The following is a 16,224-nucleotide window of genomic DNA, read 5'->3' as shown; positions in this document are numbered from 1 at the left end:
AGGTGAGAAGCTACTCTTAAAAATGAGAGGAGGGGTCTCTAAAACGTAAGGACTCTACATACTTGGGTGACCATGGGCTGACCCAAGGCCGGAGAAACTTGCTGCCATTTCCCTACCTTCCCCTCGGTCCGTCATGGATGACCCTCTGCCTCCCAGGGCTCTGCTGGAGCTCACAGGCTCTGTCACTGCTGAATGTGATGAGGCTCCTATGAGAACCAGAGGCTGGCATATCTGCCTCCCTTGCATACCCCAAAGCCTCCCAGAGGATCAGCAGTTAGGAGGCTTAGCTTTCCACATGGCTGATCCCCTTGCCCAGCCAACTAATTAGGGGTTCAAACTGATGGCCAGAGCCAGCCCTCTGAAGCATCTCTTTTATCCTCACCATACTTTTAAAACTGGGGTTCTCTCACATAAGACTCTGGATTTCTGGCATCTCCTAAAAAATAGAAGAGCACCCATATTCATTTTTGTGTGACAGCAACTGGCTGGAACTGATTTAGCAGCCTTACCTCCTAGCAGGTTCCTTCCAACTGGTTATGGTCCTGCTGAAACCACCTGCCCATCCCCTCCACCCAAACCACCTGCCCATCACCAGACCTACTCATTCATTTCACTCATCATTCTGTCTGGCCCTGCAGGTTTTTAAATTGTGACTGACAGGCTGTTTTCCTATGTTTTGGTCTCTGTGACTCCTGCATCCTGATTTCGTATCCTTCAGCAATATCGCCTTGGATGAGAACTGGACCACTCAACTGGCTTCTAATGAACAGAACATGGCAGAAATGATGTGCATCATTTTCAAGATTAGCTCATAAATAGACTGCCTGTCATCTCTCTTGTTCTTTCCTGTGTCATGCTTCCTGGGGGAAGCCGCTGCTCCATCCTGAGGTCAGCCCTGTGGAGAGGCCTCTGTGGCGAGGGACTGGGCCTTTCAAATGAGTTTTGACATAGATTTCCCACTGATCAAGCCTCCTGATGATACTGCAGCCTGGCTGACCACTTGACACAATTGCAAAGGGGCCTTGAGCTGGAGGCACTCAGTTAAACTATACCCAGATTTCTGACCCACAGACTGTGAGGTGTAAATGTTTGCTGTTTTAAGTCACTAAGGTTTGGGGCAATTACCATGTAGAGAAATTTGAAAGAATATTATCCTGGGAAAGTAGCCTCTATCACTTTGCCTCAGTCCAGCAAACCTGCTGGTGACCGCCACACACACCAGGATTTTGTCAGCCTTTGGCATCTGCCTTTATGTATCAGCAGTACCCAAACTGTCACTATGAGGATTTTACATAATGAAAAAGAGCCAGAAATTAACACTATTAAAACATCCGTGGTGCTTCAGTGGACAGCGAGACTCTCCTGTAATGGTATTTCAATCGACTTAGAACAAGCCTCCCCATGCTTCTGCAACCTTATTGAAGAAATTCACTCTTTTAAGGCACAATCTCTGGCTAGAGAAATCTGGGGGCAAAGAAAGTAGAGGATGGAGAGGAAGTGGGGAATAAACCATTTCAGGGTTAAATGTTTAAAAAAAGGTATTTAAAACTTGGAAATAAGGCAAAAAGTGTGTGGGGCATGCCTTCCCTGATGAATTGTTTAGTGCCATGAATTTTTCTCTGATTGCTGCTTTATATATGCCACTAATTCTGACAGGTAGTGTTTTGATGACTCTTATTTTTTAGCAGTTCTGTAATTCCAGTTTGTATGTCCCCTTTCACCCAAGAAGTGTTTATTAGAAATAGTTACAAGTTCCAGTTGGACGAGCACTTCGTTTTTGAATACATGCTGTCATGCTCACACATTGTTTAACAAGGCCACCTAGAGATTATTTACATTATCTAGTGGAATACATCTGTATCTGACTTTGCTGTGTTATTAATGAAGGGCTCAGGCACTGTGAGGTTACAGGTCAGCCTGGAGATTTCTGTTCAGACAAAAAAAAGAAAAATTAGCCCAAAGGTTACAGTTTTACTGCCTTGTAGGACTTTAACCAGTTTTTATTTTAACTCAGCAAACATTACAGAATAACTTTTTAAATCAACTACAAATACATCATTTATCAGGGTGCTCTTTGAACTAGCCTTACAGTTTCATGCATGGGTTAGACAAAGTTTCATGTCCTTAGGACAGATGTTCATTCTACTTTGTGTGTGAGTCATGTTTTTATTTTTTGAAAATGTTACACTGACACAATAGTCTTTCAAATCCATATCTCTCTCCTTGGCATCCTCCTAATTATGAAAATTCAGAGTTACAAGTCAGCCTAGAAAAATATGTAGTTGAGGGGGAGCCAGGAGGAATGAGTTCTCTCCTGATTTTTCAAAAACAAAGTTCCTCAAAGCAAGTGAGAATGTGTTGAGATCTGATGGGCAAATATCAGAAATTGATGGCCAAAATGTGCTGGAAAACTACCCTATAAAACCATGAAATCTACTGCTTTTTGGAAACATGTACAGGAATTGCTGCCCAATAAGTTCATGGCTTTCCTAGAAAGTCAAAGCCCCGGGGGGCTGATCTGTGCCCTGGAGGCATTTGGAGCAGATGGTGAGAGATATGCATGTGTAACCAAAAAAAGCCAACTGCTCCCCCAGAGAGAGGCCACTATCCCCTGTGACTTCTCCAGATGGAGTTTCCAGGGAAATCTCACTGGGAAAGGGGAAAAGGGATCAGGGAGGAATCCCCAGGAGGGATATACGATATGGGGTGCCTCAAGAGAAAATCAGGCCAGGTCTGATCCCATCCCCATTGTAGACTTGAGAAGTGTTCAGTGTAAAATGCATACTAGACTTCGAAGTGTGGTACAAAAAAAATTATATTGACTACATGTTGACATGATAACATTTTAGACATACTAAGTTAAATAAAACATTAAGATGAATTTCACTTGTTTGTTTTCTTAATGTGGCTGCTAGAACATTAAAATGTGGCTTTCTATGGGACAGCACTGCTCTAAAGCCTCTCCAAGTATAAGCGTCTACAATAATTTATTTATGGAAAACAAAGGTCACACCAAATACTGATGTCAGGCACGCTTTTCAATGCCATTATGAATAATGATCGCTGTGTTAATTGCTCTCACTAAGTCTCGAATGGCTGCTTTGTCTCCACTGCAGGGTGCAGTGTTTCCTGCTGCACAGTGCCTCCCTAGATGCTTGGTGTATGACATGACATCTACTCACTGCCCAGGGGACAAGCTGGGAGATCAAGGGTGCAATGCTCACATCTATAGCCTTTGAGCATCACAGATCCATACAAGGATTTATTCAATGAAATAATTGACTAGAATGTGATTTTGGTCCCATCCCTTATTTTTCAAGCCCCTGCCATCTCTGTCCACTGTCACACAGCAGTGAATTGTCCTGGGCGGTGCATGCAGAGAAGTGACTCTCCACACAAAGAAGAGTTGGAAAACTCAAGTGCCAGGAATCCCTGAGGCCCAGGAGCTATAGTTACGCCAGTTCTGGATGATTGAAAATTTGCCTGCAGACAGAATTTTCAAAAATGGGATAGATTTTCAAATACTGAAGGGAGGCTGATAGTTGGAATGAGTGAATCATCAACCCAGTTTACCTATTTTGTAGTCTGATTTTAGCAATTAGGTTTCTTCAAAGCTAACTGCACCTCTATTCTTTACGGTGCTAGAGAACTCTCTGAGGGCTTCTCTGAACTATAGCTACTGGCTTTCTGATTCTGAAAGACAAACACGGGGCACCTGTTATCCAAACCATGCCAAATGACCAAAAGGAGAGTTCTCAGACCCAGCATTTGCTGCTGGCTGGGCCTCAGACACCCTGGTTGGTTTGTGAGCCCAGGCTCGGACATCTCCCTCCACAATGAATGGCTGGGAGGCACAGGGTAACAGGGTCCCTGTTGCCCAAACACATTTTCTTCTTGATCATTGAAGACCAACTGTTTCCGGTTCCAGAGGCAAAGGGAGACTAGGATGCAGCCATTCAGTAATGGGGAACTCTACCAACCTGTACTCTGCCAAGGGCAAGCCTGCCCAAGCATTCCCGGAAGAAATGAGAGTTGCTGAGCGGGCACTTCACACTGGTCCTCTCTGGCATTGTTTTCTGTGATAAGGGGATCCCCCTTGGGACAGAAGCATGGCAACAAGAGGATAGAACAACCTTTCATGGCAGAGCTCAGGTTCAGGTTCTGAATCGAAGTTTGCTTCCTGGCACTATACTGGGGCCATAGCTAGGCCTTCCACTGCAGTTTTATCTTTAGACAAAAGTCAAGGTAGATACCAGCCCAGCCAAGGGAGCTCCACTGTCAAGGGATAAAGTGTATCTCACCAGCCGGGAAGGGTAGTTGGAAGCCTGATGGGGAGAAGGGGAGGGAGAAGCAGAGGGATGGGCAGGGCCTGGAGTCTGGGCACCGGCAGGTTTGGGCCACAGGAGCAGACCCATGATGGCACTGGCAGGACTGGTACGAGGCCCAGCCTGAAGATCTTGAATATCAGGGTAAAGAAGGCAGACCTAGTCCCAGGCCCAGCACAGAGCCTGAGTCTGCAAGCCAACAATGCAGACAGACAGAATGACTTCAGAAAAACCAAACAAGCATGTACGGTGTGGCGCAGACGGACTGTGAGCACCATCTGCAGTCCCACAAATAAACAACTGAGAACCTAGGTAGGCCGGTGGGTGTAGGAAAGGGAAGAAGGGTATGGATTTTGAAGTATTGAGGGGTATTGGCCAGCTCTGGGTACCTGACTGGGGTTGGGGCACTTTGGGGGAAGCCATGGAATTCAGGACAAGAGTGAGTCAAAGATGACTCTGGGCTTCTCTGCAGGACCACCAAGACCTTGTCACCTAGATGATGTTTTCCTTACACGAGCTCTTTCACAACACACCTTGAAATGTGGTGTCAGTAGTTGTCCACTCCCATTACCTACATGCAGCAACTTCGGCTGCCTTGCCTGGGTGTGACCCACTCCCCCATATGTCTTCAGAGACCTTGTAGAGCAGGAAGACGCTGTTTCTCACAGGTGGTTAAAGAAAAGTAACAATAGTGCTGGGAAGGACTATGGAAAATGTGTTTGTCCAGCACAGGACTTCTGTGGCCAGACTTCCAGGATGTGATTCCACATGAACCATGAGCATGGGCATTCTCAGTTACTGTGAATACTCAGACCATCTGCACATTATCCAGGAACCTCATGTCCTGTAACTTATCTGAGTCATTTCCATGAGCCAAGACAGATGGGGAACCACACATCAAGGCTTGCTACTAGTGGTTAGCAACTCTGGTTTAAAAACACAAACTGGATAGGGGAAGATCATGGTGAAAAAGAGATCTGGTGATTGTCTTTCAATAATCTACACTTTACACAAAATCACATGACCCCTAATAACCAAGAAAGGGATAATAAGCATGTGGAATGCAGCTGTGGGCCAAGAATGTAACCAAGAATTCTCGTAGTTCATGAAGTTGTCCTGTCTGGTCCTAAGGTGTGGCTGGCTGGTGTATGTGGAGAGCGGGGCTGTAGAAGCATAGGAGTGTCACTCCCAAAGTCAGCCCTAGCCTGCCTCCCTGGATCGTAGAGTCCACCTCAACTCTCAAATCAGAGGCTACTTCCTCAGGAAAGATTGTTCTGCAATGCCCTGTTAAGTTACATTTTCCCAGAGTCCCTTTTACTTCCCACACAAAGCATCATTTTCTCTTAGGGCTTATTATTATGTGTTTAGTGCTGTGGTCATTTGATTCACACCTTGCTTTGCCACCAGACTGGAAATTCTGTGGAGTCAGGGATGGCTTCTGGTTTTTCTCTCCCTGGGGCCTGGCTGATCATAGGTGCTCAAAACATGTGAGTCAAAATACTAAGACATGATGAGTAAAAGAAGAGCCAGTAGGTCCCAGAATGTGTTGAATGGCAAACTACCTCAGCAAAGGAATTCTACGATCGCATTTTTAAAATGAACCCCCAAAGAGTCAATATTAAGTGTCCAAAGGGCAGCTGACTTCCTTGTTAGAGATAATTATATGCCTAAATTATGGAATAATTAATAATGACTAATAATAAGATTTATTTATTTAATAATAAATACTATTATAATAACTAATAACAGTATTATTCCCTAGTAACTAATTATGGAATAGACATAGTAAAGAATAACAATGTCTAAAGGGAAGGACAAAGAGAGAAAAAAAGCATAAGGTAACCATATCATTTACTTGGAGCATGTTAACTTAAATAAATTAAACAATTTAAGCTCTGCAAAAAAAATACAGAGACAGAAAGATGATACACATGCACACAGATAATACCGAGTTAAATAGTACAGCCCCTTTGCCAGTGTTTTTCTTAAGGGCACATGACTCAGGAGAGGTAAGGGAGCCCTTGTCTTCAGGGGGTTGGGGCAGGTCCCACACCTCTTTCCGGATTGATGCTTTCATAGAATGTAGCCCAGAAATACAAGTTTCCTACTTTATTTGTTCAACTGACTGAAATTTTTAAAAAATTTTCCTAGAGCTGCAGGTCTAACTGGCTACTATAGACTTAATAGGCAGTACTGGGTCCAACATGGTCCCTAGCCTCAGTAATTTTCAAAGGCAATTTTGACTATACACAATTTTCCCCTTTTGCCTTGACTTTAAAATCTAATCTCTGTGTAAGATTCCACTCCACTGCACTTCCTGAGTTTAAGATGGTGATTATGGACTAGCCAATGTTCAGGCTGATACAGGTGGAGCCTTGGGTTAAGGAAGGGTTGGGTTCATCCCTTCTACCAGGGTGAAATAAACCTCTAGGGGTAAGACAGAGTCCCAGAACCAGATGTGAGTCAGGAGCCTGACAGCCTTCTCATCTGGTCTGCAGGAGACCTGAAGAGCCCTCATCTGCCACTTGTGGGTGGATGTCATACAGGTTTGCTTCAAACTGAGTAACTTACTGAGAACTGAGACTATGTTCACTTATTTAACTATTATCACTGAGAATCAAGACCATCTGTAACAACAGAGCCATTGCTTCCAGGATATTCTTGCCCAGGAAGCTAAGTAAACCAATAAGTAAGTTCTGTGTTTGCTGCAGGAAATCCCCACAGAACAATCTGTCTTATGCTCACCTGGGAAAACAGCTTGCTTATCAAACAACCCTTTACTCACCAAGACTTCCTTTAAGACCTTCGTCTTGCTGTAACCGCCAATCCTGAACTGTTAGGTCACAAACTTTCCTGAAACCCGTCAATTCTCTGCCTTGAAAAACACGGCTTGCCGGACATGGGCCTAGACTTCTAAACCCTGTAAATATACCTCTCAACCTCCCCTGGCTTATACACCAATAGGACTATGTCCTAGTGATGTTCTCCCTTCCTGCAGTTTGATTAACTCAGCTTTGCTTTATCAACAGGCTCTTGATGGCTGTTTTTTTGAAGTCCATAAATGACACAACAAATCAGAATTGGTCTCTTGGAAACTGGAAGCCTATAAATGGTTAATACATGCTGATAACCCATCAAGATGGGATAATTAGTAAACATTGTCAGTTTTCCTCTGTAAGAAAGAGGCCTCTATATTATTCCTCCTTTGAGAAAAGATCTGGTGTTTGAATACCTGTCTATGATTTCAAATGCACGTTTTACCTCCATTTTTCTACTCTCACAGATTTTGTGTTTTCCAAATTTTCTACAGTGGGTATGCATCATTTTGAGGGTAAGCAAAAGGATGCAAAGCAAAAGTCATAAGAAGGAAATTAATTTCTAAGCACAAATTAGAAATGACCACCAAGTCTTAATTTGAAATGCATACATATAGAGTATATAAAAAACCCATTTAGAATCTTATCAGATTAGCTAGCAAGGTAATATTATCCCACTAACATCAATATGCATTTAGAAAAGTTATACAGTTTTAATCATGCTGTCTTTTTTTTTCCTCTTGCCTGATCCTAAGAAGTTTCTGGGGTGTTCGGTAAATAGTACAACAAATGACCTTCAGTCAGTCTCGGGTGGGGCCCAGGAATCTTTTTTTCTTCTTCTTTTTTTTTTAAGTGAGAACTTAAGTCACACAATCAAGTAAAGTATAAAATATGTGGGCCTCCAGCATGGGATTCACCGGAATGCAAATTCTAGCTTACATCCAAAAATCATCCAGCTGAAATGGAACGACTGAGAGCTTGACAAATAAAGAGTGCCTCAATTGTCTTACCCTGGGTGGCATCTCTATGCCTGGGTCCTGAGTCTGTCTGGAAGCACTAGCTCACAAAAACCCCAGCCTACAGTGACCCCTGGTAACATTGGCAGCTGGGCTCAGGCAAGCTCTCTCAGCCAGAGGTGGCTCAGAGAGCAGGCTTCCCTCGGCATCTCGCCGTGCAGCCCGGCAAAGGGAGCAGACTGCCCATTAGCAATCGCCATCAGGCTTTCCTTTTACCTTAAAGAAACTTCCTTGTTTGTCCGCACCACGGGCGCCCATGGTCCACGCTGACATTCCCTCCAGCGAGGCCTACTGCACGCCTGGGACTCCTGAAGGTAGAGACATTTTTAATGGTTAGTCCAGCCTGTAGGAAATTCCTTTCTGAGCCACAGAACACTCACAACAACAGTCCTGCCAAGATCTTTTTCCGTCAACAACACAGTGCCATTTATTTCCCACCAAAGCGCTTCCATCTCTTTTCAGGCTGATTTCCTGCCTGAGACGCTCAGTTCCTAGGCTGTGCCCCACCTCATTGCCCCACCTCCTGCTCCCCCGGCTGACGCAGACAGTCCCTGGGACTACCGAAAGCATGATGATTGCTTTGTGTGTTTGCTTGACCTCACGCTCAAGGCTGAAAGGGACCAATATTATATGTCACCGCTGTCTGCTCTGAAGCTTAGGGACTTAATGTGGCTAATCACAGAGGGATGGCAGCAGAATGAGGCCCTGCATACATCAGGAAATCCTGCTGGATCGGGATGAGGTCATCGTTAGCTCTGCTAGCCCTCTCCCTGCTGGCAAGGTCAACACAAGGGTACTGGGAATAAATCGCTCTATTTTCTCCTTAGAAATCAAAGATGGAATTTCTGTGTCCATGTTTACAGAGATCAGTTTGGGTAAGAAACAGCACATGAACAGCTCCGTGAAAGCCCAGGAGGGTGGGGATGCCCTTTAGAATGCAGAGAAAAATTTAAAGCATGATATGATTCCAAATCATTACTGTGGCTGTTTGAACTTGGAATTTCCCTCACTCCAGCACCAAATCCCAATGATCTTCCTTCTTGGTTAGCTACAAATCCTTCAAGTAAAACTCACACGGCAAGGTCACTGGCCTCGCCCCAGCCAGCATGTACTAAGGAGGCCTGAGGGGGGCTACCCCCAAACTTTCCTTCCCCAGGGATGTCGGTCCAGGAGCAATCAGAAAACCGCTCTCCCACTCACAATCCCTTCTGTTCACCATAAGAGGCACAAGATGTAGCTGGTCCTAACTACAACTAACACAGTGGGAGGGCAATAAAGGAAATAGTAAGTGAAAACACGTTATATCACATTAAGGATTAATAAAAGCGGTTCAGCTGTGGGGCTGGGGGGGCACCGAAGCCCCAAGAGCTGCTAGTTTGTTGAGGCTGTTTCATTGCTGGCCGGGAGACACAGAGTCAGCAGCACCAAAGGGATATGTCAACAAGTGAAAGAGCATTACTTTGCAGAAAACTGCATACACATTAGTGAGCAATGCTCTTTGGAGTGAGGCTCATTCGGGCCCATCACTTGCCTCTCTGTTGACATTCATAATGGGCTGCGACGATCATGGAATCCCATCTAGGAAAATAGTAACGCAGCACACAACCACCCTGCTTTCAGAACCTTCACCTATTTTTCCATGGCTCATCACTTTAAAGGTTTGAAGGGGTCTTCCCTGAGTTACTTTCCTCTTGCAATCTTGCTGGGATGCAGGTCAGTGTTCCAAAAACCTCCCGAGAAGACTGGTGAGCTGGTGAGCTTTCCACTGCTGTTCTGCTGACTGCAGAGGTTCAGGTTCTCAGGCTCAGCAGCTGCATGGAGCCCCGCTCCAGAGCCTTTGAAGTTCATCATTTGTTAGCAAGTCCACAGATTGGAGAGACTCCAGAAAGAAAACAGTGCTGTGTTCAGAACTAAAAGGGGACTAGTAGCTACACTATAAGCTCAGGGAGAAAATAATTAACTGTTTCAACCCAGAAGCACACAAATAAGAAAACACGCTTCTTGAAACCAAGCCTAATGCCTGTAATTCTTTCCTTTCAGACGTTTTCTCGGTGAGGGACTTAACATCGCACAGCAGTTAAGGAACTGCTCAGTGAGAGCCAAGGCTTCATTCCTCGCCCAGACCTAAGTCTCTTTGTTCCGTTCAGAAGTTTTCCATATACAAACCCATTCTGATGAGCCACGACAGGCAGGGAATTTTGCCTATAGCAATGGAGCAGTTTGGACTCAAGAAGTTTACTAATTTCATTAGCTGCCTGAAAAATTCATATGCGCACATCAACCTCAAGTGGTCCTCAGTGAAACACCCAGCTTGGATTCCATGCAGGGCAGGCAGACCCATCACATTTCTTTGAGACGATGTAAGGTACATCTTTCCTTCTTCCAAAGGCTGCTCCAGGATGGAGAGGAGAGCAGCTCATAAGAACGGGCTGCCACGTGCTATAGCAGGGCCTTCCCACAGGATGAAATCCAAGTGGACAGTCTATCACAGATGATTCTGATTTTAAAAAATAAAGTTCTGAGGAGCCCCAAAGAAGTTTTGATTTAAGGTCCTTCCTATTGCAGCAATAATTTCCTTCCCAAACCTATAACCTCTAACACCTTAACTCAATATGGACAAAAACATAATACAATTTAAAAGGAAAACTTTTCATTCGTGGTTCCTTCAATCTCCCCACGAGGAGGTACACCAGCAGTTTCATCCTCAGACCATCCCAGTACTGCTGGACTAAGAAACCAAAAGAGTACAATAGTAGGAGAGGCTGTAAAATCCCTGCAACCGACTCACGCTGTGGAAGCTTGCTGGTTTCCTTGAGGGGGAAAGTGGATTCTTGAGAAGTGAGTGCAGGGTATCCAGTGTATCTTTCCAGGTGCTAGCTAAAAGCTAGAAAAAAGAAAGAAAGAAAGGAAAAATAATCCCTAACAGGACACTGTAAACATTTTGGAGCTGCCAAGCCTTTTCAGTAACACCACTGAAAGGAATGTAAACAATGCTGGTCACTCTAGCCAGGCAAAAGGACAGAGACAGGGAGCAAACAGTCCTCTCTCTCCTGGAAACAGCAGGCGCTGCTACCTTACAGGAGGTCTAGCGGTGGCTCTCCATGCGGTCCCAAGAACGACTACCCAGGTGAAAGTCTGTCCTGAAATTCCAGCGCAAAGTACTCCCCAAGTCATCCTGTGGGCTACAGCTGTGCTGACCGCTGAGCAGATGGCTCCAGGCTGGCTGTCCAGCCCATGCCACTGAGAACGAGTGAGGGCAGGCTGGGGCACCACCTCCTGGACTTGGCTGCAGGCTGGCTGCCAGGGGCAGGAACACCAAGCGCCCAGTTCCCAGCTCCCTGATCAGTGGGGCTGGGTTGAGTCACCGGCATGTGCCCGGCTTTTGCTGTACCTGGCCACATCTTGGCAAGATAGAGGGTCTGGGATATATCCTTCTCCTTCCCCTCTCCTGGACCCTCAATTTATTTAGTCAAACTACACCCTTCCTATTTTATTTCTCTCAGATCACAAGTGCAAACCCACGGAGAAGCAACAGTAACATATTACCACCTGCTCCTCACAAGTCCAATTTAAAAGAAACTTTGCTTATTCAGGTTATGAGTTCTCATTACCAAACTGTCACGGTCGGCCAGAAAACCTTCTAATAATCACTACTTTTTTACTTTTACTTTCTAGCCATCAAATTAGGAGAGGCAAAGTGAACTGGAGCTCTTAGTAAACAAGATCTTGTTATTGTAATTCCTTTCCAGTCAAAGTGGCTGGAGTTGGAGAAGTTGACTCACCCCGGGGGTCTGTCCCATCAAGGCCAATCCTGAGAAATTCACATCACCTTTTCTCCTGGTTCTCTGAATGGATCTGATGACGACGAGGATAGGTCTCCACTCTTTTGAATGCTTTTCATCTTTTCTCAGAGGTAAAAGCCAGTAGGCGGCTCCGTGTCTGGATCCAGGGACGGTCTCAGAATATTTCTGTATTTATCTTTGTATTACCAAGGATTTTACAAGCTGGACAGAAAAACTCTGTTCCAGGCTCTGGCTTGACAATTTAAATTATGTGATTTTTAATTTTTTTGTTAAACATCTCGTATCACTGCCCAGAACTGATTTTCCCACAGTTGATATTTGTACTTATTTTAAAAAAAGTTTTAAGGTCATAAAAATTTTTCATTGAAAAGAGAAACTAATTTGTGGGAAGTAAGAAATCAGAAGGAAAGAACTAAATTCCCAGCTCACTTCTTGATAACTATGTTTTTAAATAGAAATAGGAACAATGCTCAATGCCTTGATTTCCCCAAGAGTAACCAAGGATAATAAAATACTTTTTTTCTTTGTTTTAACAAGGTGTTCAGGGGTTAACTTTAATTGGGGTTTTTTAACCTGGTAGCTCCTGGATTGAGTCTACACTGCAGACACATTTCTGCCACTCATAGGACTGGCCTGTACATGGGGCTATTCCCAATGCAGACCCATCTCTTCTGTCCTTCGAAAACTGGTGCTATCAGAGGCTCTTGCCTCACCCATCCTGCAGAAGCTCAGCCGTTACCCACATAGCTGAGTTGTGCACTCTCCCGGAAGGGTATGTGTGTCACCCTAGGTCACAGGCGGGCCGCTCTGCTGGTTAGAAAGTCCTCCTTTCCTGAGACGGGAAACTGGCTTTCTCACCTCCCACCCAGACCAACATTTCACCCCTCGTGTCACTCAAGCATTAGCTTCTTGCTTCTCCCTCTCCCACAGCCCCATTCCTCCTTGAGGTGACAGCTTCTCCTGAGCCTGGCTCAGGCCTCAGGGCTGGTGCTCTGCACCCCCTGGAACTGGGCAGAGGAGGGAGGGGATCATTCACTGCTGGCACTTCAAAAGCATGTGCCTTTTCGATCTCCTCACTTGTGAGGCTCAATATGGTCAGTGGTCACACACTCTGCTCACATGTGCAGTGAGGTCATGCATGTGAGGAGGCCTCAAAATCCAGGGCTTTCAACCCAAAGGATGTCAAAGACAGGAAGCCACATACCCCAGGTCTTCCTTAGAGTGTATATGCCAGCCTGTAAGCACTTGAATTTAGAGCTTTCTTTTCCAAGGTTCTCTGGCCATGATGGTAAAAGGGTCTATGTAAATGGTTAATTTTAATTGGACGTTTATAACCTGACAGATCTGGGATTGACTCTACACAGCAGATACAATAGATTAAGTTATACACTCTAAAAATTTTTGAATTAACCGTCTCTAGAGACCTTGAGTTGAGCATTCATGTCCATGTAGTTTATGAGAGATACCTCCAGAAAACAGTGGCCAGGAAGAAGGGATGTAAGAAGAGGAAGCAAGGGCAGCCAACACTAGGTGCATTACCCAGCAAGGAGCCACCATGGACGACTGGACTTCAACCCTTCTGGCAAACTCTGGGAGCCAGTGTAGACCATGCATCAGACAAATCTCAACTGAGAGACCAGGGAGCCGGGGTATTTGTCCAACTCCCCTCAGCCACTGGATGAGCACTGTCCAGGGACCTTAGTTCACCAGCACTTCTGACATTCCCTGGTGTGGGTAGAGTGGGCACTATTGACCAAAGACAGCCCTTAGACGAAGTTGGCAATTGGAAATCAGGTCCGTATGCATGGAAATGCTAAGTGCCCAAGGGACATGTGAAGGGCTTGAAAATGTCTACCACTACTGGAAACAGAAAAATCAGGATGTACTGCATAAAGCATAGGTGTCTAGCTTTCTCTGGTCACACTCAGCTGTGATTCCAGCATGACTACAGCTGCCTGAGTCTGGGTGTTCTCTTCAGATGGGATATAAGCTCTTTTGCTCACCAGTGCCCACAGATCTGCTCTCCTCACTTGCGTCCCCTGCCTGACCCACCCACACCCCTTGGAGAGCGGCAGCCTCATTCTGCTGGCCTTAGCACACCAGACCAGTGAGGGTACAATGACCCAGGTTAGTAATTCACTGGCTGTTCTCAGATAAAAAAGAATCTTCTGCTCAAGACTTTGAGTGAGAGTCACAGGGGAAGTGTTTATGCATGAAAGATGGATTTGGAGCCATAAGCCAGCTCAGTTTATGGGGAGCAGATATCCTGAGTGAGCAGATATGAGAGAACACTGGACCACAGTGGGTGGGGAGGGGAGAATGCACCTGCCCAGCTCAGAGCCTTCATCTTGGCCTCAGGCCTTATAGCTCCTTATATTTCCCACCAGACTTGGCAGCACCAAGGCTCAGTACATCTTGCATCCTAACAATAAACGTCCCCTTTTCTTGAGCAGTTTGAATAGGTATCTATTCCTTTCCAACAAATATCCTTTGACCAGAAGAGCTTCAGAAAGATGACCCTGAGCTTCTAGAAGCAGGGAGAACTTCAAAGTGTTTATCGTCATCTTATCAACTGTTTAATTCAAAGGTCTTAGCATAAAGGAAAGCACACAAGGATAAAGAAAAAGCCCCAACAAGCAGAACAGAACTTCAGGGTTCCCTCTGGGGACTTCTTAGATGAGCAGAAGAGGGGGAGGTGTTGGGACCATCTCAGGAAAGATGCTTCGGTGTGGGAGTTTGGGGGTGAAGGGGACAAACAAAAAGGGACACTTCCACCTCTTTTACCACCGTCACAGGGGTGCAAGGAGGCTTTGTGGGGCATGTTTACCTCTTCCTGTTTTTTAAAATTTAAGCCTCTGACTTAAATAAAATGGAATTGACTCAGCTTCTCTGATCATGAGACAGACTTGTAGACTGTTGTACACATGTTTCACCCTGTAATTTTAATCTGGTCTTTGTGGCCTCAAGGAGGTTTTAACTTAATGCTTAATAAACACAAATATTTTCATTTGAATTATACCAATATTGATCATTTTCATGGAGAAAATACTTCCTGGAGCAAACTCCACTAAGCCATCTTAATTCCTTGGTCAGTTTCTTGTACAGTGCAGTTAAATAGTTAAAACTTTCTTCAGATCTATTTTAATTTGGTAGCTTTCTACTTTCTAATATAGGAACTTAAAGCTATTAAATATTTTTTTATTCCAAAAGCTTTAGGTTTTTAGCTCTTATGTACAGATCTATGACCCATCTCAAATTAATTTTTGTGTATAGTGTAAGGTAGGGATTCAGGAATTTTTATTTTTCCATATGGATACCCATTTCATTTTAATTTTATAGAAAATAGTTTTTAGGGATGTTTTTTGTAAACTTTGTATCAGAACTATGAACTGACCAAACAGAATTTTGTCTTCATGAAACTCTACTGCTTAAAGTTCCTGCTCTGTAAGGTGGTTGTTTTCATTTCTATGAATTTCTAATTTTCCTGGGTTAAATTTGAAATATATATATTTCAAGATTAGTTGATGCTTATGTAAATTATCAGTAACAAATATGGCTGTGCACAATTTAAGCTGTTGTCAGGCTTTTTTCCACCAGTGTAATTTTTCTCAGAACAAGTTCTTTTCACTTTCAAAAATTATAAACAAGTGTTATTCATCAGTCAAGTTTGGATCTGTCACAAATTATGTCTGATACAGCTTTACTTATTCCATTATGAATTGGCTATAATATTGGATATTTTGCCCTTCTTAGATAATAAATGAGAAAAGTGGAAGCAGTTCAGGGGCTGTAGGAATACTCTATTGCCCAGCAATGGACTATTATAACTCCAAACTCAACCGTCTATATTCTTCCAATATTTTTTGTTTTGTTTTACTAACAGCCTATGTCATTAATGGATCAAAGAGTAAAGAACATATAAACTCTAAATGGCTATATAATAGTGTCCTCTTTAAAAGAATAGATCTCCTGTTAAGCGTTCTTACCCCAGTAAATTAAATACTTCTAGGTTAAAATGTCATGACAACCACCTCCATAAAGGAAAAAAGTTCCATATAAAATGGACATCACTCTATATAATCGACTAGCCTCTAGGATATATATTGCCTGGAATTTCATGTACTAATATGCTTCTTTTTTCTTCATTTTGATCCTATATATGTTGATGTCTCTCCAAACTTTCCACTTCATCATCAGGATTTTTTTTTTAACCTCCCCTTTAATCCATGGTATGCTGGAAAATGTTTAATAACTGGGTTCCTGG

General features: G+C 44.0%; 1 protein-coding gene across 10 annotated transcripts in view; it reads right to left on the bottom strand.

The window, feature by feature from the left end:
- Nucleotides 1–16,224, bottom strand: part of RIN2 (Ras and Rab interactor 2) — a 239,696-nt gene that overhangs the window by 88,170 nt on the left and 135,302 nt on the right. For 8 of the 10 annotated variants that reach the window (XM_037022390.2, XM_073236968.1, XM_037022388.2 and 5 more), the window contains one exon: nt 8,374–8,465. In XM_037022390.2, coding sequence (XP_036878285.1) covers nt 8,374–8,430 — 57 coding nt within the window. In that variant the 5' untranslated portion in view covers nt 8,431–8,465. Of the gene's footprint in view, nt 1–8,373; nt 8,466–8,537; nt 8,631–8,718; nt 8,743–16,224 lie in introns of those variants that run through there. The other 2 variants (XM_017663314.3, XM_037022387.2) reach the window with 2 other exon arrangements.

This window comes from Manis javanica, chromosome 5 (genome assembly GCF_040802235.1).
Source record: "Manis javanica isolate MJ-LG chromosome 5, MJ_LKY, whole genome shotgun sequence".
Taxonomy (NCBI): domain Eukaryota; kingdom Metazoa; phylum Chordata; class Mammalia; order Pholidota; family Manidae; genus Manis; species Manis javanica.
The sequence above is the reverse complement of the archived record's forward strand: the minus strand, read 5'-3'. Positions and strand labels throughout refer to the sequence as shown.